An 11,314-nucleotide genomic window follows, 5' to 3' on the forward strand; every position below is an offset into this window, starting at 1 on the left:
CTCTCTCTTTGACTCTGGCCTGTTTCTTTAATATTGAAATTGACACTGTGTGTGGGTTTCTTTTTTTCTCCTCTGTAGAACATTGGCAATATCGTAGCTGCCTTTTCCAGCCTCCTGCATGTCAGAATTCCGAACAGCTATGAGGTTAGCAGCACCCCAGAGGTTCCTTCTTCAATGGGAATGTTGACCACTCACAGAGCAAACCCAGCCTTTGAGTACAGACAGCAGCTGCTGCTTCATGGTCCCCAGCCAGGCACTGTCAGCTCTTTCAGACTAGCAGGGCCTTATGGACTCAAACAGCCTCACATGCCATTTCCACCAAGTGGCAACGGTAAGTCGGCTTGCGCCATTGAGAGGTTTTTGATAATTGCTTTTTTTAAACTTCGGTCTAGAAACTTTAACACGTTTTTAGTGTGGAGAATAACTGACTGTACTTTGCTTCTGTCATTCTAATGGGGGTGATTAGGCAAAACGGGAGGTTACACTATTTCCAGTGGGAGACATCCTCTATTATTCTGCTGCGTTCAGTTCCAAACTACTGAAATATAATTGGGTATCATTAGGGAAGAATCTGGAATTGAGGGTAGAAAGGCCAAAGCAGGTTCATTTCATTATAACCTTTGTTCTCGTTGTCTTAAGGTTTGGCAGGTTTTAAGGCTCATAGTTCCAGCATGACAGATGGTTCAGTCCTGAGGCCACAGTGGTGTTCACACTGTAAGGTGGTAGTTCTGGGCAGTGGTGTGCGGAAGTCTTTCAAAGATCCACCTTTCCTGAAACAGGTACTACAGCAAAAAAGTGTGGTTTTATTTTATTTTGCTCATAGGGTTAAGGTCATATCTGTGCACGTATGCAGAGTGCTTTAATTTTTATACATTGTGTATCACAGTTAATTATTGCTCGTCTGTTTTATTGCTTTTTGGAGGGCAAAGGAATACGACAGTTTTCGCTTTCACAAAAACGTCGTAGTAGTGCAGCGCTAGTAGGTCAGGGATGACTCAACAAAGCGCTGCAGACTGTTAGCATTTTATATGTTCAAGCAAAAGAGGAGTTCACCAGTTTTATTTTACTTTCATTTAATTTCTGCTGTTTTACTCCCTGTAGAAAAAAAAAACAGATCTCCCCAGAATCTCTCCCTCTTGGATACTAATAATGGAACAGTTCACTATTTTGGAAGTTTGGCATGCCCCCACATTATCATTGCCGGATAATTTAATTTTGGCTTGAGATTATTTTTTACTGTAAAATAGTTAAGGGGCAATCAAAATTGTATCTGAAGAAATGGCAGTGTGAGTACAGATCTACAGAGCAATAAACCTGCATTTATTAATGAAAAATGAAGGTGTTTTTCTCTTTTAAAGTTTTATGTACAATTTCATTGTTTTGTATGTCCAGAAAGAAAATCGGTTGTGCTACTTTAAATTTATCTCATTGGAAAAGCCAAGATCTAAAATCACAAGTCCTTTCTGAGCACAATTTGAGCTCCTAAATATTATACTAAGATAGAATCCTATAAATAAAGGGGAGTTTGTTTTTAAATGATGGCTGATGAATGAAATGTAGTTTCTTGAGTTGCATTTTTATGCTGTTTGGGTTTTCATTTTCAGGATTCCAGAGAGAAATCTGAGAGAATGGAGAAAGACGTTGTCTTCTGTAGCAATAACTGCTTTGTTCTCTACTCAGCATCCATGCAAGCAAAAAATTCAGAGAGCAAGGTACAGTTTGTTACCAGTTTGATTTAAAATATCTTTATCGATGTGTCCTGTCATGTGGTTTCCCTTTCAAAATTCTGTAGCTTTAAATAGCAGGGGTGAAATTCTTTAATTCAAATTATTTTCTGCCAATTTTATCCATTAGTTATCTCCTAATATAAATGTATGGAGTCAATGTGGGTGACCTTTACTGGGATCTGGTCCAAATTTTTCAGTTGTACTTTTGGGCATCATCCACCAGGAGTTTCTCCTGGTGGGGATGCATAAATGTCCCACCATATATATACGTAGTTGTTCTCTTCAATGTTCCACCACAGAGGTTTAATGCTAGTTCTTGTAAAATGCTGATTCTCTTGGCTCCTCTCTCCAGAAAAAAATGGGGGGGGGGATCTGTGCTTTAAAAACTCATGGATTATACAATTAATTTAGTCTTCATGGACAAGGTTGATGCCATCTAATGAGGAAAACTTATCATTTAGTATAAGAATTGATATTAATACATCAAGCTAAGGACGTCCAGTTTGTTACCAGTGGTAGTTTTTCTCCCTTTACATGTATCTAGCTTTCTCCCTTTACATATATCTGGCTTGAAAGTAATACTGCATGAATGTATGTTTCTTAACTTTGTAGTGAATTGCTTTCTGCTTTTTTCCTGCAGGAATCGATTCCTTCCTTACCTCAGTTCCCCACGAAGGAGGTGCCTCCCAAAGTGTTCCATCAGTATAACAACAACATTTCCACGCTGGATGTCCACTGTCTCCCTCAACTCCAGGAAAAGGTTTCTCCACCATCATCTCCCCTCATTACCTTCCCGCCCGCTTTTGAAGCTGCCCTGGTGGAGCCGAAACCAGACGAGCTGAAAGTGACAGTGAAACTCAAACCCCGTTTGAGAACCATCCCCAATGGTTTTGACGACTGTCGGCCATTAACTAAGAAATGGAAAGGAATGAAGTGGAAGAAATGGAACATCCAGATTGTGATTCCTAAAGGAACCTTCAGGCCTCCTTGTGATGAGGAGATAGATGAGTTCCTCAGGAGACTGGGCACAACCATCAAACCTGATCCCGTACCTAAGGACTACCGAAAGTGTTGTTTCTGTCACGAAGAGGGGGATGGGTTAACAGATGGACCAGCAAGACTGCTTAACCTTGACCTAGATCTTTGGGTCCATTTGAACTGTGCGCTTTGGTCTACTGAGGTCTACGAGACACAAGCTGGTGCCTTAATAAATGTGGAGCTGGCCCTGCGCAGGGGCTTGCAGATGAAATGCACATTCTGTCACAAGATGGGCGCCACCAGCGGCTGCCACAGGTTAAGGTGCACCAATATTTATCACTTTACCTGTGCCATTAAAGCACAATGCATGTTTTTTAAAGACAAAACCATGCTTTGCCCCATGCACAAACCAAAGGGAGCTCATGAGCAGGAACTCAGCTATTTCGCAGTCTTCAGGCGGGTCTACGTCCAGCGCGACGAAGTCCGCCAGATTGCCAGCATCGTACAACGGGGGGACCGAGAACACACCTTCCGGGTGGGGAGCCTCATCTTCCACACTATTGGCCAGCTGTTGCCGCACCAGATGCAGGCCTTCCACTCCTCAAAGGTCCTCTACCCTGTGGGCTATGAGGCCAGCCGGTTATATTGGAGTATGCGGTATGCCAACCGCAGATGTCGCTACCTGTGTTCTATTGAAGAGAAGGACGGCCTTCCCCTTTTTGTGATCAGGATCACTGAGCAAGGCCATGAAGATTTGGTTCTTAGTGACTCAACCCCAAAAGGTAACGCATTAATCCATGAGCGTCATTACAGGATTTTCTTCTCCGTCACCTTATTTCCACATTTATTCTTTACTTTCATGTGGCCTTTTTACAGGTATCTTGGCCTTTGTTTTTATGCCGGGTTAGGCTAAATTAATGTGAAAAGACATTGAATGTGATCCACTTCATTCCACTGAATCAATTAAATACCTGCAACTGTTAGCTGACCACAGATCAGTCTATTGCCAGTTGCAATTACCTAACAAAGGGAGGCAAAATGGAAGGCAGTCTGTAATGGGCGAGGCCATCACACAAGACACACTTCTACACATATCACTTGTAGCAAACTGCAAATGCCCACAATCACTATCCCTTGTGATGACTTTATACTGTTTCCCCATACGGATGTGCTACAAAGAAGTTGCTGCAGTGTAGAGCAAAGTACATGTCTGTGATCCTCATGGATGACAAAATACGTGCAGGGCAAATGTGATTTTCCTTGTAATATTGAAATCAATGTAAAGAAGTCATTGTGAGAGAAATGCGCCATCTTCCTCCCCTATATTCTAGAGGATATCTTAGTGCTACATCCACAGTGGCCACGTCCTTCAGATGGTATAAAAACTGAACAAAGACTTCTGTTCTTTTCCCTGCATTTCTATTGTCTTCACTGGAATTTTTTTTTCTGTGCAGGTGTTTGGGATAAAATCCTGGATCCTGTTGTTGCTGTAAGGAAGAGTTCTGAAATGCTTCAGCTCTTCCCTGCATATCTGAAGGGCGAAGACCTCTTTGGTTTGACCGTCTCTGCAGTGGCAAGAATAGCAGAATCTGTGAGTCCTCATGAAACCACGTTGGCCATTTCTTTGGCTGTTTCTTCCGCATCCACATTTAACGTGCAATTCCTTGGTGTATTTTCAGCTTCCTGGGGTTGAGGCTTGTGAGAATTACACCTTCCGATATGGCCGAAACCCGCTCATGGAACTCCCGTTGGCCATCAACCCCACAGGCTGTGCCCGCTCTGAGCCGAAAATGAGTACCCATGTCAAGAGGTTTGTGTTAAGGTATTTTATTTTAAATTCACATAGTACAGCCCAGGGTTTATAGGCTGCGTAGGATATTTGTGCTTCTGTGTGCTGCTTACAAACCCTGTTGTCGTTGGCTGTGTATGTGCATGTCCAAGCCAGGGAAGCTGCTCTGTTGTCTCTGCTAGCTGGCTTTGAATGTCCGTCTGTCTGTCTGGGATTTTTTTTTAATTCAAAATGCAAAAAAAATTCAGAGAGATCTTCAGTTTTCCTTGTATGTCTCTTCTGTTATATGACCCACCAATACAGGCCTCATACCTTGAATAGCACCAGCACTTCAAAGTCATTTCAGAGCACAGTTACCGGAGAACTGAATGCACCTTACAGTAAACAGTTTGTTCATTCAAAGTCCTCACAGTACCGAAAAATGAAGACCGAATGGAAATCCAATGTGTATCTGGCACGTTCACGTATTCAGGTTAGTTACAATATCTCTGTGTTGGGAAGTATTAGTTCTTGAGTCAAGTTAGTGCTATTTCATAGTCTAAATGTTTGGCACCTGTACCCCCAGTATAGTAATAAAAAGGTAAAGGTAGTCCCCCTGGGCAAGCACCGGGTCATTACTGACCCATGGGGTGATGAAAATCCCGACGTTTACTAGGAAGACTATGTTTACGGGGTGGTTTGCCAGTGCCTTCCCCAGTCATCTACACTTTACTCCCAACAAGCTGGGGACTCATTTTACCTACCTCGGAAGTATGGAAGGCTGAGTCAACCTTGAGCCGGCTACCTGAAACAGACTTCCATTGGGATCGAACCGAGGTTGTAAGCAGAGCTTTTGACCGCAGTACTACGGTTTACCACTCTGTGCCACAGTGTAGTAGTACCTGTGTACAGTTTGATACTTGGGTGTTCCCAGAGGGGGCCAAGCTTGCTATAACTGTTAAAACTGTCTTTACAGGGCCTGGGCTTATATGCTGCTAGAGACATTGAAAAGCACACCATGGTCATTGAATATATTGGAACCATCATCCGCAATGAGGTAGCCAACAGGAAAGAGAAGCTGTATGAATCTCAGGTAAGGCAGCTTGACTGCTTTTTTCAGACATTCACGTTGCCTAACAAAGATTTATAAGATGGTGGAGTGAAATTTGGTGAAAGGAGCTAATATTAGCAAGTTGAGATATGCAAATGATACCACATTACTGGCAGAGAATAGTGAAGATCTGAAATGACTGTTGATGAAGGTTAAAGCAGAAATCAGGATTACAGCTGATCATCGAGATGGCAAAAGTAATGACTACTGGGGCATTACACAACTTTAAAGTTGATGATGAAAAAACTAATTGTTAAAGGTTTTTCTATTCCTTGGCTCCATCATCAGCCAAAATGGAGACTGCAACCAAGAAATTTGAAGACGATTACGACTGGGCAGGGCAGCCATGAAAAGAGCTAGAAAAGATCCTTAAGTGCAAGGGCATGTTGCTGGCGATCAAGATAATTCATGCTATAGTATTCCCCGCTACTATGTATGGGTTTGAAAGTTGGACAGTGAAGAAAGCTGACAGGAAGAAAGTTGATTCCTCTAACACATTTCGAATGAGAGTTTTACAGATATCATGGAACAAGTGGGTTCTAGATTTTCCCTAGAAGCTAAAATGCTTAAATTTCCTGTGTGACACACAAAGCTGTACATGTGAGTCTATCCAGAAATGATCCTGTGGCTGTAGGTGCAGATAAGTATGTGCCTGTGAGAACAGAGGGCCCCAGATTAATAGTCTGTGGCAAGGTGTGTTTGAGCCTGCGGTTGAAAAATCCTGTAGGTTGCCTTTTATATTTGTTACCTCTGGACACTTACAAAAACAAGATGTGTAAAATACACACATTTCCACTTCCTTAGGAAACCAAAGGACTGTGCCCAATTACAAGCTTAAAACAAAAACATGTACAACCGTGGAGCTGCCCCATGTCACTCCTTTATTTGAATGACTGACTTTTCTTGTACCAGTTTGACAGCACCTTCTCTCTCTTTCCCCCCCTCTAGAATCGTGGGGTGTACATGTTCCGCATTGACAATGACCATGTCATTGATGCCACATTGACAGGAGGACCTGCAAGGTGGGTGGCTGTACAGAAATGGTGATCTCATTCTTGGAGATGAGCCACATTCCCTTCCCAGACTTTCCTGAGGCTCCGCTGAACGCTTTCTTCAGTAACAGCCTTCCATTTCTAAGTTGGCCCATTCGACAGCCCTGCTTTCACTGAAATAAAAAACTGCCATATTATCTTGCTTTCGTCTTGATAGATGTCTAGCTGTAAGCTGTTGATGTAGCCGTTCTTATTTAGCATGCAGTGGTTGTATGTCTGTATAGTATAATCAGTTTACATACTCAACAGTCAAATATTGGTTTCTCCCCCCCATAGGTATATTAACCATTCCTGTGCACCAAACTGTGTGGCTGAGGTGGTAACCTTTGAAAGGGGACACAAGATTATTATCAGCTCCAGCAGGAGAATCCAGAAAGGAGAAGAGGTGGGATTTGTATCTTTATTTCTTCTTTCAGCTCACTTAGTCAACTCTGCAAGATTCCGTCCATCAGCCTTTTTTGTTTTGTTTGTTGTTTCAAAAGTCTATGGAGTTTCTGCGCCAGCTGGTCAGTCACAGCTCCCCATGCTGCTTTCAGCAAACAGGACAGAAACCAGATTGTATGTTTGGTTGCAGTTTCAAATCAAGGCTGGTCGGAAGACTGTTGAGAGTGCTAGATTGTTAAGAAATTACTCTTTTTAGAATGTTGTTTGCATCATTGTAATGAGGGCCTGTATCTAACAGTGCTTATCCTGAAACACAAAGTTACCCAGGATGCTGGAAAATTTGAGGATTGTACTACCTTGTTTTTAGTATGATTTGTGTAGCCCCTCGCCCCAATTAGAAAGTTAGCATGTCCTAAAAGAGAAGGCTGCCTGAAACTTGGTCCCCATGTGAGGATTCTGATTTTTCAGTCTGCACAATCGGTTTCAGTCCTGAGTTTGCAACAATAAGAAGACATGTATAAAAACTCTTTCTCCAATAATAAGCTAGTTAGGAATTACTGTTCCTACTTGTGTAGGTAATTAAAAGTATCATCTGAACTGGTTCTTGATCATTAAATTCCCCACATATCATGTTGCAAGTCACCCTTGTACTGATTGGGGAGGTGTGCCATCACAACTACTATGCTAATCTCTTCATTCATGTCAACCATTTAAAATCCAACAGTGAGATGAAATGGAGAATGTATTTATCCATACAGACATGAAGGTTGAGGGGTTTGGTAAGGCCCAGAGTATCTAACTCTTCCCCTGACAATTCACTTTCTTTCAGCTCTGTTATGACTATAAGTTTGATTTTGAAGACGACCAGCACAAGATTCCATGTCACTGTGGAGCTGTAAACTGCCGAAAATGGATGAACTAGATGCATTCCTTGCTGTCTCAGAGGGTTGCTTGTCCCAAGAAGTGATGTTTGGGGTTGGGAGGGTGGGACGTGAACGCAAATCACTTCTGTAAATCACACTTTCCTTCAACTTGCGTGTCAAGCAAGTGTCAGAAGCTGGCAGAAGGTGGAGCTGCCTGGCTGCCCAGGCACACAGCGGTGAAACTGATCTCCAGACCGGTCCAGCACTTTTGACTTTATGAACTCACTGAGGAGAAATCATTGAACTTGGGCAGAAAAGCTTATGGCCGACCTGCTGAAGGGCAGTGGGGGCATCAATGAATGTAGACTGAAATCACCAGCGAAAGGGAACGTCCAAAGTGCTGGCCACAGCCTTACTTAGTAAAGGGGCAGGCCCTCTAAATACAGAAAAAATAAATAAAAGTAGACACCACTGAACAAGGAATGTACTGAAATGACTTCCTTAGGGATAGAGCTAAGGGAAAAAATAACTTGCACTAAAATACATTTAAAATACTTGATTCCATGAGTCAGTTTATTGTAGTTTTTGATTTCTGTAAAATAAGAGAAACTTTTTGTATTTATTATTGAAATAAGTGAATGAAGCTATTTTTAAAAGGAAAAGTTAGAAGCCAAGCTGCTGCTGTTACCTGCAGAACTAACAAACCTGTTACTTTGTACAAAAGTGTAAATATTTTGAGAAAAAACATTACAGTATACAAAAAAAATAGTAATTGACCAAATGCTACCAGGCTCTGCAGAGGTTCGGGTGCTTATTATAAAACTCTGATAGGGATGTTACAATATGATCTTGTGTATTATTAAACATGCCATTACAGATGGAATAACCAAAATCTCAATTTAAAGAGAGGTTTTACTTTATTTTTTTAATCTTTAAAGCAGGCTCAATTGTGCTCTATTAATAAACTTTTTTAAGTAACCCTTAAGACTGGTAGAGAGCATGTATATTACAATTATGACTTTTGTAGACGTCCGAAGAAATTTAGACTGACTGATTTATTTTATTTGTATTATATTGTTACATCCCTATTTCTTAAATCAGGTTTTTTGTGCTTAGGATTTGTGATAACTGTGAATAACTGCTAAAACCACCCAAAATAGAGGCTGAACATTTTTTTTCCAGCAAAAAGTAGCGGAGATTAGATGACCGTTCAGCTTACACTAAAATCATGTAATGAAAATAGAAATGTGTAGTGAGAGCGTAAGTCTAATACAATAGCTGCCTTCTTTAAAAGTAAAAACAAGGAAAAAATTAGGTGTAATTGTGTTTTCAGCTGCAGGACTCTGGCCGTAGGGTTTTGGAAAATGTAATTTAAAATGTGTTTGTATGGATTGTTTTGTTTACATTTCTTTTAAAAAATAAACACTGTTTGTGTTTGCTTGTAGAAACCTAATCAACATTTTGAACCAGGTTAGTTTTTTATTTTGTACTTTAAATTCTGGTACTGACACTTCACAGTCTAAATATTAAAAAAAATGAAGTTTTTTGTGTGCACAACTAAAGTGGACTGTAAAACTGTTGGTATATTCAGTGATACAGTTCTGAACTTGTAATGTATATGGCATGATGTATTTTTATCTTACAGAATAAATCAATTGTATATATTTTTCTCTTGATAAATAGCTGTATGAAATTGTTTCTTGAATATTTTTCTTCTCTTGTACAATATTCCAACATCCTACCAGTATTTGTCCTACAGGTTTTTTTCTGTTCTGTATAATAGTATCTAATGTTGGCAAAAATGAATTTTTGAAGTATACAGAGTGTTATGGGGCTTTGAAATTTGTGGAAACAGATTTAGAAGATCAGCATTTACAAATAAAATATTTTACATCTATAAAGCACCACTTTCTATATTTTCATTTGGGAGTGTCTATTGTTCTTCATCTCAGGATGCATCAAACCTGAGTACGCTACTTCCACAGACCTACAACCACTGAATTGTGTCTGGGGCAGTTCTCAGTTAAAATGATAGTTTAAACAGCCTTAAGATTTCAGTAGTTTTGGGGTATCGTGCCAAGACAGACTCAACCAGCACATGATTGCCCTGTTTTTTGTTTTCTATAACAATTCCTTACCGAGAACCCGTCTACAGAGATCATACTTTTAACTGCTGAGAAAAAAGCAAAGTAGACTAGTTGTAGAGGAAACGATGATCCTCAGTGATGGTAATAATAATAATTGGAGTCTGTCCCAAGCATTTTTTGGGAAATGCTTAGTCCATCCATGGGAGACACAGGTCTGAATCACCAGTCTGCTATGGAAGCTCACTACATAACCTTGGGCTGTTCACATAGTCTTAGCCTACCTCACAGGGTTGCTATGAATATAAAAATAAGAGGTGATTGATATAAGCCACTTTATATGCTACATTTCTCTGCAATGGGGATTTAAATGCAGTAAATAATAACTATAGCTGAAGATGGGGAGGGCAAATAAAAGGTTGGTTGGTGGATGAAGGAGAGAAGGAAGCAGGGGGAAAAGGGAGAGGATATGGGGTAGGGCTGTCGATTCGGTTCGTCCGAACCGAACAACAGCCGAATTTTCCCCGATTTGGGGGTTTTCAGTTTTTATGGAACCGAACTGAAAAAGGGCGGGGAAACGATGCCCCGAATTCGACGAATTTGGGGTGATCGCCGAATAAATTCGGCAGGTTCGGTGTTCCCCGAACCTGCCTTTTCCCGTCTTTAAAGACCCACTGCCCACTTTCCCGGGAGTCCTGGGAAACCGGGCGGTGTGTCTTTACACTGCTCCGGGTTGCCTGGGCAGGCAGTGCGGAGCAGTTTGGAAACCAGGCTGCCCAGGCAGCCCAGAGCAGTTTAAAGACCCCCCCTGCCCGGTTTCCCGGGAGTCCCAGGAAACGGGGGTCTTTAAACTCCCTACCTAGGCTCCCAGGACATCTTGCCCAGCCCCAGCCCCAGCCCCAAGGGCGACCGGCGGGAGTGAGGGAAGGAGCCCCCCAACCCCCACTTACCAGGGAAGGGGTCCGGAGAGGCGGCAAACGGGCGGCCAGGCAAACGCGCTGGAAGCCTCGTCAATAGCTGAAAGGCCCGCTCGTCAGCTGGCGAGCGGAGAGGGCGGCCTGGCGGGGCTACGCCCGAAAGGTGGGGTGCAGCAGCAACCTCAGCCCCCGGTCTCCCGGCCTGTCTTCCGCCCATCAGCTGGTCGTTGGGCGGGGGCCTGGTTTCCAAAGTGCTCCGTACTGCCTGGGCAGGCAGTGTGGCGCAGTTTAAAGACCCCCCTCCGCCTGGTTTCCAAACTGCTCCGAACTGCCTGGGCAGTTTAAACACCCACCACCCCCTTCCAGGGAGTCCCTGGAAGTTTAAACTGCTCCACGCTGCCTGCCCAGGCAGCGCGGAGCAGTTTAAACA

At 42.4% G+C, this 11,314-nt stretch overlaps 1 protein-coding gene across 1 annotated transcript in view; it reads left to right on the plus strand.

Moving 5' to 3' along the window:
* KMT2C (lysine methyltransferase 2C) overlaps positions 1 to 8,002 on the plus strand; it is a 183,371-nt gene extending 175,369 nt beyond the window's left edge. The window contains exons 50-60 of the mRNA XM_056857992.1: positions 79 to 331; positions 649 to 779; positions 1,605 to 1,712; positions 2,368 to 3,487; positions 4,160 to 4,296; positions 4,385 to 4,527; positions 4,798 to 4,966; positions 5,450 to 5,566; positions 6,533 to 6,606; positions 6,913 to 7,021; positions 7,850 to 8,002. Coding sequence (XP_056713970.1) covers positions 79 to 331; positions 649 to 779; positions 1,605 to 1,712; positions 2,368 to 3,487; positions 4,160 to 4,296; positions 4,385 to 4,527; positions 4,798 to 4,966; positions 5,450 to 5,566; positions 6,533 to 6,606; positions 6,913 to 7,021; positions 7,850 to 7,942 — 2,454 coding nt within the window. The 3' untranslated portion in view covers positions 7,943 to 8,002. The remainder of the gene's footprint in view (positions 1 to 78; positions 332 to 648; positions 780 to 1,604; positions 1,713 to 2,367; positions 3,488 to 4,159; positions 4,297 to 4,384; positions 4,528 to 4,797; positions 4,967 to 5,449; positions 5,567 to 6,532; positions 6,607 to 6,912; positions 7,022 to 7,849) is intronic.
* The last annotated feature ends 3,312 nt before the right edge of the window (positions 8,003 to 11,314 follow it).

The sequence above is a fragment of the Euleptes europaea genome, chromosome 11 (genome assembly GCF_029931775.1).
Source record: "Euleptes europaea isolate rEulEur1 chromosome 11, rEulEur1.hap1, whole genome shotgun sequence".
Taxonomy (NCBI): domain Eukaryota; kingdom Metazoa; phylum Chordata; class Lepidosauria; order Squamata; family Sphaerodactylidae; genus Euleptes; species Euleptes europaea.